General features: G+C 28.8%; 1 protein-coding gene across 2 annotated transcripts in view; it reads left to right on the top strand.

Annotated features, from left to right (window-relative positions):
• Window positions 1-9623, top strand: part of LOC142325336 (cathepsin F-like) — a 112988-nt gene extending 103365 nt beyond the window's left edge. For both annotated transcript variants that reach the window (XM_075366958.1, XM_075366957.1), the window contains exons 17-18: window positions 2965-3056; window positions 8569-9623. In XM_075366958.1, the coding sequence (XP_075223073.1) occupies window positions 2965-3039 (75 nt within the window). In that variant the 3' untranslated portion in view covers window positions 3040-3056; window positions 8569-9623. The remainder of the gene's footprint in view (window positions 1-2964; window positions 3057-8568) is intronic.
• The last annotated feature ends 9297 nt before the right edge of the window (window positions 9624-18920 follow it).

Below are 18920 nucleotides of genomic sequence, written 5' to 3' on the forward strand. Positions count from 1 at the left end.
TTTAAAGTTGATGCAGGAAGTAAAAGATTTTCTTCATGGTCAGTTATGATAGGACATGTTTTGTAGATGTTTCATGTTAATGGATTCTGTTTTACTTTTGATAAAATGTGATAACTGCCATTACAATTATGGATTGCTTTAAGTCTTATCTTGTTTTTAGAATTATATGCAGCAGCTTCAATTTCATTATTCATACTTTTTTAGTGATGAATAAAAAAAAATATTGGTAGTGTGTGTACTATACACATACGCATGCACACACATACATATATATATATACATACACAGTTTAACTTATTTATCTATTCAACGTCAGCAAAATGACAGTTATTCCTCCTTCATTGTCTGTTCATAATGTCTTCCTTGTTAAGTGCCAGGACATTACAGATCTCTGAGTATCTTGTTTCTGATTTTTACAAGGCCTTATCCTTTTTTTTGCCATTTACTTCAACTCTTCTTTCCCTTTACAACGTATACTCCTCCTTCCTTCTGTCTGCATGAACCTATGTTCTAAAGTACCACAGAATTTTAATTTTGGCTCTAACATCAGCATTCCACTTCCTGTATTTGAATAATTCCCACCTCCTTTTCATAACTTCTGTCTGAAATCCTTGGCATAGGTTTTTAAAAAAATTACAGAAGTCAGGTTGTTTGAAAGGAGTTACTTAGAATACTCTAGTTACTTAGAATATTGAAGTATTCTTATAGTATATATGACTTAAGAATACTTAAGTCATATTTAAGACTTAAGTATTCTTTGATTAATTTCTTTTAATAGCTTTTCTTACAAGACATTGCTGAAAATTATTTTTAAAATAGTGTGTGATTTCCTGGTATAGAAAAAAGTGTAAGAATAGTTATCTATTTCCCACTGTATAAGCATGATGTTATAGTCAAGTATTATTATTGGATAAGTATGAAGATGTTGATATATTTAATGAAATGCAATAACAAATTGGTTTGATTTATAGAAAGGCATGCTATTAAAAAGATGTGTTTTTTTAATGGGGGTAACATTGATGGAATTGTTTATGTTAGTATTGTTTGATTGGGATCAAAAAATATTCTTGTAACAATGTAATTTTCAAACTAATGGAAGTGTCGCAGTGGGAGTTTTGTAACTTTTTACTGTTTTGTAACTTGGGATTCATTGATTTTGTATTTTTATTTAATCCACTTTTTCTAGTATGTAGCTGAAACTGATCTTTCAGTTCTGATTGATTTATTGAATTATAGTTTGACTGGTATCAACCAGTTGAGTTTGTATTGGTTGAATTGTGTCATTAGTAGCAAGATGATTCTAGAAATCAAACTATGGAAGTGAACTGTGTAATAATTTAACTCCTCTGATCAAAGAGCTCTCTCTCTCTCTTTTTTCTGTTTTGCTTCCGGAACCACCGTAAGGTATTACTTCAGAGGATGAATGAGGATGATATATATTAATATAAACGAAGTGTACTCTTGTACAGTCTCAGGTCAACCATTCCTGAGATCAAAGAGCTGTGTTGTTAGTAACACTTTCATCTGTCAGTTTTAATTGCAAACACCATTATTCTGTTAATATGGTTTTATACATGACGTTAAATAAATGCAGAAAGTTTGTTCAGATTAAATAGTTTTACTGTAGGAGAGAAAACAGATCATTAATTAAAGAACAAGCACCTTCTCCTAGTTATTCTGCTTATTTCTTTGCTAGGTATACCTCATTTTTTTCATTTTTTTAACTTCTGGTGTGTGTGGAAGTTGTTAGTGATATTAGACTCGAAAACTGTTTCCTTGTGTGAAACTATTTTTGTCTCCCTTGCTGATATTACTTGAAATGATCAGATTTCTGTTACTAAATTCATTGTTTTCAATAAATTTGGTTCATTTGAATTGTAATTTGTTTTGAAATATTGTGCTTTCTTAATCATTATTGTTTTATTCTGAAATTTCATTAACTTTTACCTTGTGGCTTTCATCAGTTCAGAAGAGAATCTTTATTACTTCTACCGGATTTTTTTCTCTTTATATATATCTTAATCACTGTTTATCTATTAAAAAATATTTTTGTTTTTAATTTTATGATTGCCTTATAAATACGTTCTTTTTCTAAATAATTTATTAGAATAATGAATTATATTATAATTTTCTGTTTATTTTTTCATTTCACTAGAGAGGGATCCTTACAATTTCATATTGATTTTGTCGGCCTTTATTCTTTGTTGGTTTCAAAAATTTTTTTTGCTCTTTTATAGCTATTTGTTGTTTCTCAGTAAATTTAAACTCTTTTATTTAATTTGTTCTGTAACATTCTTTATTTTTTTTTTTTAAATTCATGATTAATTTTAATTTTTTTTTATTGTACATTTATTACTGTTAATAACAGCCATTAACCTTATAATCTTTATTAACTTTATTTCATAAAATTAAATGTTTTCTTCTTTAGAATTTTAAAATTGTTATTATGTACTACTAGTCCTTTTTACTTTAAAGAAAGCATTCAGTATTAAGGTAATGAGCTGCAATGAAATAATTTAACAAATGTTTATGATCACTGCCCAGTATTTTTTTGCTTATTGCTTGTTAAAGAATTGTGAAATAAAGGTGCTTACCTATGGTTATTGTATAAATGTTTTTGTTTGTTGAATTTATTTATTATTTGCTGATGGAATAAGTGGATCTGTCCAAAAGGTTAAAGGGTTCAAATTGCATATGTTTTTAAAACAATTTTTTTTTTTTAATGTCATATTTTCAAGTTTTTTTAATGGTCGTTAAATTATTCAATTAAAAAAAAATAGCTAATATTTATTAATTAACTTAAAATATTAGTTCTCCTTCATATCTTATTTGATGATTGGAAAACTATTTAAAATTGTAACTGTTTTCTATTTTAATATTTTATTTGATTCTTCTGTGACGTTTGATCTTTAAAAAAAGTGTGATGAAATAGTTTTTTAAATAGAATTACTGATTGTGATTTAGGGATATTATCGAGTGTTCAGAGGTGATGGAACTTGCGGAGTCAATACGATGGCCTCTTCTGCGATTGTTGATTAAGTACCATATCGCATTACGTAAGTAGTTTTTATAAATTATTTACTTTTACCAATAATATCAACTAGAAAATAATCAATATGATTTTCATAATAAATAGATGAGGTTTAATATTAAAAAAAAGAATTAAAAAAAAAATAGAACTACATCTAATGGATAATTTTGAGTTGCTAAGGCATTTTATGATGGTTTGGGAAACTCAATACTATTCATCATTGAATTCAGACATTAATATAAATATTTTATATTTATTTAAGTTGTTCTTGGTTCAGGCAAAGGAAATCTTTTAACTTAATCTCAAATAAACAGATTTTGAAAACCTTACAGATCATTAGGTAATTTATAATTTATTAATTACAAATAGTTTAATTACTTCAGAGATTGAAGTATAATAAGTTCCTTTCAAATAAACTGAAGTATTATGCTGTGTAACCCATGTTTTCTGGTTTGGTATAACATAATATTTTTCATAAATAAGTGACTAATTTTTTATTTCTTTTTAACCATGTTATAATATTATTTTTTAGATAAGAGTTTACAAAGGTGTATATAATATTTAACAATTTCAAATAAAATAAAATTGTCTAATTTTGTTGCAAATTAAATAATTTTGCTACACTGTAACAAATTATGATAACAAGTTGCAAAAACAATCATGTTATTGGCAACAAAAAAATGAGGGCTGTTTTTTCCAACCTCCAATGGGCACAGTGACATAACAAAAAAAAAAAAAAGACATAAAAGTGACATAACAAAATTATTTTATTACTAAAAGTTGAGTAGTATCTAATTTATTTTTCTTCATAATTGCCAAAATGAATGAGGCATTTGTCATATCATGACACTAGCTTTCTGATGGTCTCTTCAAAGAAGTTTACCACCAGTGAGGTAAGGTACATCTTGACAGCCTCCTGAAGTTCTTCATTGGTGGCAAAGTATTGTCTGACCAACCATGTCTTCAATTCTTGAAAGAGGTGAAAACCATTAGTTCTGTACTATATGATAGATGGTCAAAACTTCCCACTTAAATTGTTTGAGAAGGTCTTGTATCGCCTTACCACTGTGTGATTGTGGATCAAAACCATGCCGGACAAAAGCGCGCCTCTTTGTTTGTTCTGGATCACTCTGCGGAGGTGATGTAAAGGTTCAAATAAACTTCATTTGTTATTGTTGTCCTCTGCTCCATAAAGTCCACCAACAAGACACCTTTATAGTTGTCAAAACTGCAGCCATTGTTTTTCTCTTGCGCAGTGTCTGAACTTTTTCGGCTTGTTTGGCGAAGAAGTGTGCATTCACTGCAGTGACTGTTCTTTGGTTTCTGGATTATCAGTTTAATCGAATTCTCATTGCCAGTAGCAATAGACTTTAAAAACTCTTCCCCCTCATTATTGTAATTTGTGAGAAACATTAAGGCTGACACCATTTGCTGCATTTTCTGATAGTCACTCATTGTTTTTGGGATGCAATGTACACACAGTTTCCGGTATCCTGGTCGTTAGTCACAATTGTGTACAGAGAAGATCTTGGAATTTCTGGGATTTCTGCAGAAAGTTCACTTACTGTAAACCTATTTGTTGTGGACAAAATTATCAACATGCTCAACCAGGTATACAGTAGTGACAAACTTGCATCCTTGCCCACCTTCGTCATGGATGTCCATTTACCATTCTTTAAATTTCCTCCACCATTCCTGTACACTACCATCCCTCATAAAGTTTTCACCATACACTAGGCTCATTTTGCAATTGATTTCAGCAACACTACATCCTTCTGCTTGCAGAAAACGTATCACACTTTGCAACTCACACTTGGCAGAGCATCGATCATAGTGGCCATGTTCAATTGCCTGTTGTTTGGCTCAGACTGATGCAATGTAGCTGGCATTGGCAGAGGTTGTGGTGTTGATGGGAGGGGGGGCTTAATTCAATGACATGCAGACTTGGCTCTTACCTATCTCTTGTTTACTTAGATGCAAGATCGGAGGTTGAAAAAATACAGCCCTCATACTATTAACAGTGAAAATACTATCCATGCATTTAACAATGAAATATTTACTTTAGAAGCACATCCCAATGATTTTATTCAAATATGAAAATAGACAGTTATAATTTATCCATTGAATGATTTTTTTTAACTGATATTGCTGTAGAGTTTTATAATTCTCTTAAGTAATTACCTTCTAACATAGATGCAGTTTTTATATTCAGATTTTTGATTCACTTTTATCAGAACCAAAAACACTTTATCAATTTTTAATAGTGGGCTCATTTATCAATCACCTAATTTTGTAATATCTTTTCATAATGGAGAAATGTTTCCATGAATACTAATAAATTCATAAAAAATATCAGAAATGAGTTGGTAATTTTTTAGATAATTACTGGGTTGTTTTTGAGCATATTGTGATTTTTTGCAGTTATTTGATGTTGTGTATATTATACAAACATAAATTTAGTTAGGCTGATATTTGACAACTTTTTCAATAAATTCCAGACTGAAGTATTAGTAACATATTTTATAATTCTATCACTAATATCATCCAGTGATCTGTTTTTCAGTACATGAAATTAGGAAGACACATGGTTTTTTTTCAAAATATGTACGTGTATCATGTAAAGTTAATTCCATAAATATACTATAGATCTTGATGCAGTATTTTTATTCTACTTTAAACAATTAATTGTTACTTTCATATATATTAATTAAATTATGATTCTAGTATTTATGTTTAACATTTTAATGTCTGTAAGTTGTCATATTTTAATTAAATTTTTATGTCTTTCTGTGTTCATTTTTAACTACCTAAGTCATATGTTATAAGTTAATTTAATTACTATTAATATTGTTATCATTTTTTTCTTGATTCATTTCATCCTTCTTATTAAAATAAGTGTGTCAATTCACGGCTAGGTTGTAAATAAATTGATTTAGTGTCTCCGATGGTGAAATAATTTGACAATACACTTGTTTTAAATTTTATTTTAATATTTTCACTTGATTTTTTTATGTATAATATGAAGGTAGAGATGGTAATAGTTAATAAAAACTAACTTCTTAATCATAACTATATAAAATAAAAATAACTTAAACTCATGGTTTCTATTAGTAATAACAATATTTCTTAGGAGGTATTGCTGAATATAGCATATTTTTACTGTCTCAAAAAACATGAACAATTTAAATTACTAAGATAGCATCGAAGTTAGAATGATACTGACAATTGAATCGATAAATAATTTTGCAGTCATGATGTCACACAAAACCCAACTAATAACTTTGGAAACTGTTAGCAGCATCCAAGTAATGTGTCCTGATGTAAAAATATGCTTTGAATATTACGAAAAGGTTATTATGGTTTGTCTTCACAAAATTAATTACCTTTCTTACACATTGCATAACATGTCACACTTTTTTGAATACCTACATTATACAACATTGCAAGTAAAATTCAAACCACAATTATAGTAATATCTTGATACTTTTGGTGGCAATGTGGTTGAAATTACTAAGTTTTTTATATTCTGAAATTTATTAAGCTTCAAAAACTACCAATTTTTTAAGCAGTAAATGCAGTCAAGAACGAGTCTTGTAAATATGTAAATATAAACAGTCTAAAGTTTTAAAAAAAAATATCACTGAAGATGGGCTTAGGCCTGAAAATGTTATGATAAATCAAAAAAGGAAAGGTAAGAGTATTTCTCTAATTCTGTGCTTTGCAGAGGCTGAAAATAATATTGTATTTCTTATATATATATATTTATATATATTATAACATGTTATGATACCACTAATATGTACCCTAATACATCAATTGACAGTACAATAGAAATAAAAAAAAATGATTATATCAAATCCTAGAATACACCAATGTATTATCACTGTTGTAAGAAGTATTTGTCTTTAAGATTACTTTGAATATGAGAATAATTGTTTTACAATTAGAAGGCTTACCAATGGGATCACCTATATCTCCATTATGTCTAAGAAATGTATACAAGCTTTTGAAAATAAGATAGTTCATGAAATATTAAATACTTACCAGATATTACTGTGAATACGATATCCAGATGATATTTTTTAGTCATGTATAATCCAACCATGAATAACAAACATTTTTGATAATTTTAAATAAACTTAACAATTACAATAAAAATTTAAAATTTATATACAAAATAAAAAATTATAGAAAAATACATTTTTTCGTTTTGAAATCAAAATAAATATAAACAATAAAATAGAAATATCAGTTTATAGAAAACCCATAACAAATAATAATAAGTTTAGATTCTAACCACCCACGGTCACAAAAACTGATATTTAGTGCAATTCATTAAACAATAAACAATAAAAAAACTCAAAAAAGAAATATATGAAATAAAACAAATAGCAATATTTAATGGCTTAATGGAAATTGTGAAAAATGAATGTATAAAAGACAAAATAAAAATACCAAAATACAACAGCAAATAAATAACAGAAAGATTAAAAATAGTTTATACCAGAGTACAAATATACAAATAAAATAATAGAAAAAATTATTAACATACACAGTATGTCTGAAAAGTTCTCGAACTAAATTAAATAAAAATACAGATTACACATTTACTCTCAACAGCCCTGTCATCAAACGCTTTGGAGAAATCACTTTGTGGGACTGCCCTCAAATCCTCAGTTCAAGCCCTTTGGATGGCCAGAATGTCGTCGAAAAAGTGGCCTTTCATCTTCAACTTGAGTTTCAAGAATAGAAAATAGTCTACTGAAGCCAAGTCAGGTGAATAGGGCGGGGTGGGATAAGACGGTGATTTGATTTGTGGTGTAATAATGTGTTAAAACTGTTGCCATGTGAGCCGGGGCATTGTCGTGCAAGAGAGTCCAACTGCTACACATATAATCTCTTACAATGAAATTCATGCTCACATTTCAAGTGCCTCCAGCCTTTCTGTTTCTTTTTTTCTTAATGTCACATTTATACTTTACAAGATGATTCTTCAACTTTAATTCCATTTAATTGTATCATTTTTTTTTCTGTTGGAAGTTACTTTAGCTACTTGCTGGTCTTATTTATATATTTCTTATTACTTTTGGAATTTTCTGTTAAAATGGTACCTAAATAACTACCATTTTACTTCTTTATTTAGTGCAGACATATATTGATTTATGATCTCCTATCCTTATTACTTTTGTTTTCGTGATGTTCAATGTTGTTCCATATTCTTATCATATTTCCTAATTTTAATATCATCTGTTAAATCCTATGTTTTATCTCCTACAAAACCATCAAGCCTTATAAAATTTATTTTTCTTCCTTCCACATTGATTCTTTTATCTTCTAATGAACTGTTGATGATAACTTCAACATATAAATTAAGATAGGTGGACGACAGATTTACTTTAGGGATTTCTGTTTATATTTTATTTTTGATGCTTTTGACAGTTATTAATAAAAAAATAAATAATTTTACATTCTGTTGATAGTTGTAATCTAAACTTATTTATATCTTTGTTTATGTATTTTTGTTTTTTATTTTGCAGAGTTAATTGCATACATCATCAAATTAATTTACAACGAAGAATAATATAAATTGTGATATAAATTCTTTGGGATTATTTTTGTATACATTACTTATATTGTAGTAAAGATGATTAGCATTAGCTAAATAGTTTTTAGTATTTAGTTTACCATTATGTATTTTAATCAAAATATGACAATTACTAGGAAAATGTACATGATATTATAAAAGAACAAAGCTACAGTAAACCAAATAACAAACATTAGTATAGTAGTTTCACTTGTGAAATAAGTTTTTAAAGAGATAATTATTTTAATTACTTAACAATTGTTTTGTAATGTGTCTTTTCCTGGACATTAAAAGGGTACAAATAAGTAAAGTAATGCATGACATTAAGTATAGGGTTTGTTTTTACATATATTTTAAAATGTTTGTAACAGTTTTTTTTTTATAAAATAATTTTTATAGGAATTTTATTTGTAGGTAATTTTTTTAAAATATTTTTTAGCATAGAACTTATTCATTTTGCTGGTTCAAGCCTTGAATGTCACTTAATCTGCTTTAATTTAAATTAGATTTTTATTAATTGTTCTATTTTAATCCAGTTTTATGAAATTTTAATGTTATTAAAATTAGTACTATATTTATTAATGCATTTAATCAATAAATATATCACTAGGTATTTCCTATAATTGTAACACATTTATTATAAAAAAAAATTTATCTAAGCTATTTATAGTTATTTTTTTATTTATTTGCTGTCAGTTTCATTAATAGAATTTATTATTGTTAACTGTGAAAACAGTATAAAAGTAATTTTTTAAATAAAAATAGACATCATGTTTGTAAAGTTTGTTATTATTATTATTTTATTATAAATTAATGTTACTTTAAATATTTTAATGCAGTTTTAGAGTTTTATTATCAGATATAATACTTTAAATTAGCATTTTAATTGTACTTTGATGTTTTATACATATCCTGAGGGTGTATAAGTAATTCATGATACATTTAAGTATATTTATTAAGTTGTAAAATGTACTTATCCTGTCTAGTAAATTTATTTTTAAATAAAAATAGTTTTCTGTTGATTTTTCCCCAAATGTCTAGTTTTTAGTGCTGATTCATGAAGCTCTTATACTGATTGAAAGGCTGTGGTGTAAGGAGGATTCCCTTACTTCTCTAATTTCTTTTTTACAGTAATTTCCATTACATATAATTTATGACATAAATTTTATAATTTGACGTGAAGACAAACTATGTCTTTGGTTGTTTGTATACTTTACTGATGTATAAAAATGAGTAAGACATATTGGATCTAAGAAATATGGATACAAGTTATAATAAGGCTATTGAAGAAGACCATTTAGGAATGAAATAAAATTTTGTGGAGCATATTAATTATGTATATTTTTTAGTCATCGATCAGTTGACTGATTTGATGATGATGTTCTCCAATCCTTTCTATTTTGTGCTAATATTTAAACCTGAACATACTTCATTCTACATTCTCAATTTTCTGTTTTATGTATTCCAATTTTTGTCTTGCTACATAGTTTTTATCCTCTACAAATCACCAAATTCGCTAGACTTGAATATCTTGATATATACATAGTTTACCAACCTAGTTTGTCTCTACAAGATTCTGCAACAAATTTCCCTTTTATTCATCTTTAGATAGTTGTATTGTTAAGATTAATGTTGTGGTTGCTGTATAAAGCTGAAAGTTAGGAGATGCAATAAGACCTGAGTTTTGATATGGCTAGTGAAAAAATACAGAAATATAGCATTAAGGAAACAGTTTTATGAACAATTAGGCAGTGTAAATTTTATTTTCAACATCAATTGTTTAGGGAATTAGCCAAAAAAATTCTGTTATTATCAATGAGAATACTCTTAATGAATGAATTGTAACTAACCTTTAGTTAGTAATTGGAACTACAATTCTAGTAAATTAAATTTAATTTCGTTTTACTGGAAGTAATACAACTCTGGTTATAGATGACACATTTTTCTTTTTCCTTTACCCAAGTTTATAGATCAATCATTGGGTTATAATTTGTCATCTTAACATTGCTACCAACATTGAAGGTTTTTTTTAATTATATATATCAAATGACGGATTCTTCACACTGTTTTGCCATGTGATTTCAACAGAACAACTTTGCAATTCCTTACTAATTTCTTTTCCTGCTCTAAGTGCTGTTAAGCTTTTTTGAACAAATAAAAAAAAGCTTTATCATTCATTTTGCGTATTATTTTTCTATTTCAGTAATTTTTTAACAAAATAAATTTAACTATAAATCACCATTCAGTTGATACATTTGCTGCTAATTTTCTTTCTCTTTACTTTACCAGCTGTGCTGATTTACTTATTTTTAAATAAATTGTATTGGTATATATCACACTAGCATATATAACTAGTTATTTTAAGTATGAGTTTCATAACCTTGAAAATATGTGATGACTTCACTTGTGCAACATCAGCAAGCGTCATGTAGATGACTGCTGCTGTTACGCAACCTTCCAGTTATTGCTTCTTGGAATATGTTTTTCCATTTGTTCTTAGATATTATTCAATAGATTTTAAAATCTATGCTTTAATCTTCTGTTAGAACAATGTTAGGCAGGCAGTCTTTTTAGGTTATAATTTACTGAAATTATAATTTTCCCAAAAATGTTTTACATATATTTACATTGAAATTTTTTTCTTTTCTGAATAATAGTTTTCTAATTTGCAACAAAAATTACATAAATATTAGAAGATAAATGGTAATTAATTTTCATCATTTATATTATATATATTCAGGCTTACTATCAGCTGTGAGTAGATAGCTTTTGTTAGAACACAACTATGATTATGAAGAACTATGATTACAGTTCATAAAAGTAAGAAAACTTGACAAAAATTATAGTAACTAATAAAGTTTATCACAAGTAACTTGTATTTTATTGTAAAAGTGGTAAATTAATTTACTATATTCTAACTTTTATATTTTAGGTTGTCAAAAAATATAACCTTTACTAAAAATGTTTAAAAGACATTATTATTTTAAAATACTTAAATTAAATTATATAACATATTTTGAAAGAAATAGTCTTTTTTTTTTTTTAAAAAAATACTTTTTTACTTTTTCTTTTTAAAAATTCTTTGAAAGTAAACTAATCTAAAAAAAAAGACTCTTAATATTGTAATTATATCTAGTACAGTATAAAAAGCCTACCTTAGTAATAAAAGTATACAATCATATTCATTATGGTTTTATGAAATTTGTTTTTGACCTGAATTTTTTTGGTCCCAAATTCATAACTCCAACTTTATTTTCCTTGAAGAAAAGTTTGCAAAGTATAATACAATATGCCTTCATTTATAGTTATATTATTTAAAGTTTCATTTCATACAGAAATATGCATGATTATATTCTAATTGGTTTAGTTTTTTCTGTACATCTGGGAACTTTGAAGTTGCAGTCTGTCACTTCTGGAAGAGCGCAGCTCATGCAAAAGAAAACTAAACAAAATCGAATTTGATGAAGAACTAATGCTGATAGGATTCTGAAGATGAGCTTGACATCATATTTTGTATAGACTTGTTGGAGTAAGAGGGCAATGAAGAGGTACCCAGTACTACCTGCCAGACCTGAATACAAAGAAATCGGCTTCCTTGATGTCGCTCACCTGAATCACCGCCTACAAGCGCACACGAGCATACACACATACACAGAGAGAGCTGCAGCCAATTCAGGTAGATAAGCCTACTTCCCATATATTCTGGGCAAGTTCCAGCCCTACTCAACCTGAGCTGGTTTTGATGATATTGGGTTGAGCTACCCAGTATCATCAAACCTCAATGCTCTTGATGGAAAGAAAACCAGGGGTCAATAACAGATACCATTTACAGGTAACCCTGGCCTAAAAACAGAATTACCTGATGTGACACAGCTACATTTGCTGTCTCTTTTCTTAACAGAAGCGTTTTTACTTTTGACTGGTAATAAAAGCGATAAATACATGCTGTGGAGCTGTTAGGCCAATGTGCCAGTGACCATAGTAGAATAACATAATATAAAGGTATAACATTTAGAGTAAATAAAAATGTTTTTTTTTTTAATTTTGTATATGAAGGGAATCATATGGATTAATTGAGTAAATGACTAATGGCATACTGGTTACCTTTTTAGATTAGCATTTAAAAATTGTTTTAAGTAGACAGACTTTTAATTATTTTAAGAAAATTACATTTTTTGTCTAATGAAGATGAACAAAATAAAAATGACCACCTTAAAAAATTCACCCTTTCATTGAATTTTTTAATTAAAAAATGCTACAAATTTATACCCCCAACAAAAACCTTCCCCTTGATGAATCAATGTTCTCTGGAGAGGATGTTTAATTTTTAAACACTATTACAAAACAAAAGACACAAATATGGCCTTAGATTGTATGTTTTAGCTGACTGCCATGGAATGGTCCAAAAACTGCTACTTTATGAAGGAGCTGGTGATCCAGATTTTGGGGTGTTGATCTGTTCCAAACTGTTTGGAACAGAGGAGGTTACTGTAAAAAATAAAAAATGTGTGAAATCAAAAAACCCATACGATAGTAGAGAACAATAAGCATATGAAAAGTGTTCATGGACAGGATCAAATGTTGGCTTATTACCCCTCCTCTCACAAACACTTTAGATGGTATAAAAAGTTGGCTGTAACATTATTCCAAATGATGCCAATAAATAGCAACTTTCTCTTCAATAAATTTAGCAGCAATAAAATGGATCTGCACGATTTTCAATACAAATTTGCTGCAATTTGTTGCCTGATCCCTGAATACATCCATAAAGAATTAAAATGTATGAGGAAAAAAAATGTGCAAACACTGATATTCGCAATGCCAATTTCACATGTTCCCACTGCCCAGCATATGATTGAGTCCTTGTTTTAGAATGTTTCATAGGTAAGATTGCTTTTACAAAATTAATTTACTAAACTGAAATTAGTAATCATCAAATTTTGTTTAACTTTGTTAAAATTACATTAGATTGTTACCAGATATTTAATTTATTTTTTCACCAAATTATAATTTTTTTATTTTATTTTAATGTATTATTCTTTCATTAGTTCACTTTAAATAATAGGTTTATTATTTTTTTTAATTAATTCTGAAAAAATATTTTGCAGTCTAAGTAATAGTTATTACATAGTCGTTTATATCTTAAATAAATTTCTAAAAAACATAATTTAGGGTTCAATACAACAACAGTCATTTTGTAAATAAAGAAAATTGTAAAAAAAAAATAATTTTATTATTAATTAGCAGAATACAATAAACAAGTAAATTTATTACTAGCACTTTCAATATTAATTTGCGTTTTTTTAATAAATCATTTTACGCATTTTTGTTAATTTTTTCGATTTTTACATAATAACAAAAATTAAATAAGAGAACAACCTTTATATATGTTGTTATATAAGAATTTTTAAGAATCGGGTTTATTATCTTACAGCATAATCAAAATATAAATACACAGAAAATGATTCTTCAAGGTCTATATTAACTTACAATCCATCTACATGCAACATTCAAAGATTTACATTACATATGTGTTTAATTATATCTAATAAGTAAAGAAAATGACAAAAACAACAAAATATAACATATAAAAAAAATTCTTATACACACCTGGTGCATAGAAAGTGACAAGCAATTTAAAGTATAATTATTTAAGTCATTTTGAAAATCAGACCATTCTTTTAAAAACTCTTTATCATTAGTTAAGTACTTTAAATCGATATGAAAAAATCGTTTATCCTCGATCTCCACAGTATTAAAAAATTTGTAATTTCGTTTGAAAAACGTTTCCACTGCTTTAATTTTATTCACTGTTGGTGAGGCAGTGTTGTATTTTGAAAAAAGTAGAGTAAACATATAAACATACTACAAAACATTTCTCAATTAAAAATAAACAGTCTACTTATGTCAGGATTATTAAAGAACAGACCAGATATTAAATATTTATTTATAGATATACAGAAAAAATCTGATGATAATAATAATAAGATGATATGGGGGGAAAAAAACACAAGTTAAATTTTGGATTCAGCATGAAAATCCAAATGTATCCAAGCCACATAAATCAGAATGAGAATATTATAAAAAATCCTTATTCTGCGTCAAAATAAATCTCTGAAAGATTCATAAAAACTGATGAGATATTTTTAAGGTTAAATTAAAGAGATGTTACAACTATGAAGTCTTATATCTTATTAAGAATTTCATATTTACCTAGCCAAGACAGATTTCTACTTATATACTACCTATACATGAACTGTAGCTTATGCACTAATAAAATACTGATTTATTAAGATACTCGTAACTGATCGATAAAAGATTCATTAAAATTAATTACGTTTCCTAGAAACCCACATACATTCTGAAATAAATAATACTACATAAAAAAAAGTAAGAACACTTTTTCACTAACAGTTAATTATACAAAGGTTCATGAAAAGAGTCTTTGTTTTTTGTTTTGTTCTTATGGAATTATAAATGATTTTTATTTACCTTCCATAGGATGATAAATCTTCCAAGGTTTATAGAGTGATGGTACATGTTCGTAAAATGTATCTATTGAAATCTGAGTTGGTTTTGCTTTAGATGATGATGGTTTTGCTTGAATATTTTCAGTAGGCACATTATGTTTTGTCTTTTCATTTTGAGAGGAATCTAAATAACAAGACATACAGAAAATACTTTTTCATATACATTTAATAAATTATAATTTAATAGAAATATTAAACATTTTTTCACCAATGTTTAATTTAAATATTTTAAGTAACAGATTGAAAACAATAAAAATTTAATACATTTTAAAACAATACTGAAATAAACATTTTCCTACATATACTTCAGGTTCATAATTAGAGAACAGTGTCTATAGACATCTAAATTCTAGAATTATTATTTAAGAAATAAATTAACAATATAATCCATCATACCAGCATGTTCATATGTTCTCTAGATCTTTCGGCTTACTTGGAAGCCATCATCAGAAGTTAAAATTAATGCATTAAAGTCCAAGTTTAAAAATCATAGTTAAAATTTAAAAACAGTATGACTGTCCCAGTCCTACTAGTATACTACTTTGAGAAATTAACTATTATTTAAGAGTTTTAAATTTATTACATTCATAAAAAATAGAGAAAATACTTTCATAAAATGTAAATAAAAATATATTAATAGAAAACCACTTTCAAGCATTTTACTGGATATAATGAATAGTATATGTAAGAATATTTAACTGGATTATCTCTCAAAGTCCCAAGTGCGTGTGATATGGCATAATTATGAATACTGAAGATAATGACTCTAATGGTTGTAGAAACCCTGTTTAACGTTTAAATGTGATATGGATTAGAATACTACCATAATCTTTCAATAAACTTTTAATGATTTAATATTAGTACATAAACTTACAAAGTACTTCAAATCATCACCTGAAACTTAAGTATTCTTAAGGTGTTCAGGTCTGGGTTTAGGAATTAACATTTATATTAATTTTTAATAAATTACAGTAACTTCTATAAATACATAATATCTAACAATAATTTATATCCATGATGTGACACCTGAATTCTAGCTTTATCCTCAGAAGAGCAATGCTCTTAATCAAATTTTACTGATGAAACTTTAAGTATGAATCAAGGTTGTAATAATTTTTCAACAAGTTTCATACATACTGGATATGCTGTTCATACATGAAAACCATTTAGGGAGACAGAGAGATTGACTAGCAGACAGCAAGTTCATACTTAAAATTACCAATTAAATTACTTAAATTGCTGATTGACTTTGTTTTGTGTTGGAGGAGGGAAAATCTGCTACCAGATGCCTAGTAGCCTATACTACTAAAAATCCTCCCCCTCTCATATGACATGGTGACGGAATCACCAGAAGGTTTACCATCGTCACCATGTGTCTTCAGGATCTCCTGGATTCATACTCAAATGAAGGCTTTCATCATCCTGCGAGGGCATCCAGCAGCAGCAATCCTGATGGACCTCGCTGGCCACCCTTGCAAGCTAGCCTTCCACCCTCATCTTCAGGCTTACTTCCTTTCATCAGAGCCATTCTCCCTCCAGTTTTTTAGCAAGGACGCATCTGAACCAAACCCCACATTGGTTCCAACCCTATACTGATCCAATCATAGTTTCCATTATTTCTTCTGAAGAAACTTTCCCTTTCAAATGGATAGGCCGATGCCTATCAGGGATACCATAGAAATGTATATATCATGTTCTTCGCTTCGTGACAGTATTGACACATTGGTGTCTCTCACCTCACCCTGGCATGGAGGTAGACTCCAAACAACCCATGACCTGTTAACCATTGAACCACCCAGAAGTTCATTTCCTGTGCCCCCTGTTTAATCAAGTCCCAATGTACAGAATTATCCAATGCGTCCATCTTCCATTGTTGTCACTGTTCCACCTCTCTTGCTGTCTTATGAGCTCCCGCTTGGCTTTTCCAATATCTGCACCCTGGTATCTAGCAAGACATTCCTTCACCAACAAAACTAGTGGCAGCATACCAGTGACACCAGAGCTGCCCCCAGCGAGGTCATCCTATATGCTTGCACCACACACAGTGCCAGCCATCGGTATACACTATACAATCAAGCTCTATTACGTTTCTTCTTCAAGTTATTACAACAAATTGGGGCTGCATATAACATAGTCGAAACAACCGTTTTGACTATGCAATGATCCTTCTTTTGGAGGCTCGAGGGCCAACCACATTCCCCATTAAAGCAACAATCGCAGATGTAACTCTCTCCGCCTTCTTGCATGTTTCTGTGACATGTGCGATGAACCCCAGCTGATTGGACAGCAAATTCATACTTAAATAAAGTCTTCAGACAGTCTGCACAATGACGTCTATTAATATGACTTTAAAGTCAGTGAAATAATTTTAAAAAATATAAACAAAAGTAATTAAAATTATTTGGAAGATTATGTAAAATAAATAAATTAATAATTATGAAATTATATTTTAAAATGGTTAACTGAAAATTCTTATTTTTTAAAATTACTATTAAGAAATGTAAAAGAAAAAATAAAATATTTAATTTAATTATTATTCTAAGTCAGAACAATTTTTTTAATTTTTTTTTTTTTTGACCAATCTGTATAATTTTCCATTACTGCTATAGCCAGGTAAGTAAAAACACATTTTATGAATTAAATTGATAAACATAATTTCAAGGAATCATAATTTTACAGAAATTAAAGTTTCAGAATTATCCAAAACTAATTGACTCATTTTTAAATTCTGTACATGACATTTAGGTATATCGAAATTTGAATTATATTTAGAGATTTTATATATTATATGGTATTTTTAGTACAATTTTTAGTTGTTATATAACAAATCACCCAAGAAAATACTGTCATTAGAAATCTCATTGGTCTTCCACTTTCACTATTTTTTATATGAATGTTTGTTCCATACGCGTTCCTATGCCATTTATCCAATTGCGATGAAACTTTGGTGAGTTGTGGGCACGCCGGCGAAGGTTTCTGAATTAGTTTGAACCCGCTGGGGTCGAGATATTTGGAAAACTTGTATTTATAATGCGATTCGGTTCATATCCAGAATACATATGAGGGTAAGTCAATTATTATCCGCAGTTTATGTTGGTAGTACTTTCGTGCTGCGTAGATGACGCATGCGTTGTTTAATTGCTGTTATGTTTGATGCTGCTAGGTTAGTTCCATCATCGCTGCCCTGCCGTTAACCATGGCTGCTCCGCTTTCTGTTTGCACCAAAGAAGAGCAACGTTCAGTGATTCGTTTTTTGTGGTCGGAAGATGTATCAGGGACCGAAATTCATCGATGACTTTCGGTACAGTACGGGAACAGTGTGTTGCCGCAACGGAGTGTCTACGAATGGATTGAAAAATTCAAAAATGGTCGTACAAGTGTTACGCACGACGAAGGAGCCGGACGACCGTTTACAGCCACAAATGACGAAAACATTGAACGTGCACGTGACATGGTTTTCTTAGACAGACGAGTAACTTTTAATGAAGTGGCACATGGTCTGCAAATTAGTCGCGGTTCTGCCTACGAAATCATCCAAAACAGACTTGGGTTTCATAAAGTCTGTGCAAGATAAGTCGCAAAACAACTCACACAGTTGCATAAACAAACGCGCTTGAACATCTGCCAAAAACATTTGGATCGCTAATAACCGTCCGCAGGAAAACTGAAGCTTACGGTTTTTTGGGACTCACAAGGCCCAGTACTGGAATATTATGAGGAAAGGGGCACGACAATAAACAGTGCGCGTTACAGTGAGATGCTTACTGCCAAGCTG

This window comes from Lycorma delicatula, chromosome 5 (genome assembly GCF_047948215.1).
Source record: "Lycorma delicatula isolate Av1 chromosome 5, ASM4794821v1, whole genome shotgun sequence".
NCBI lineage: Eukaryota > Metazoa > Arthropoda > Insecta > Hemiptera > Fulgoridae > Lycorma > Lycorma delicatula.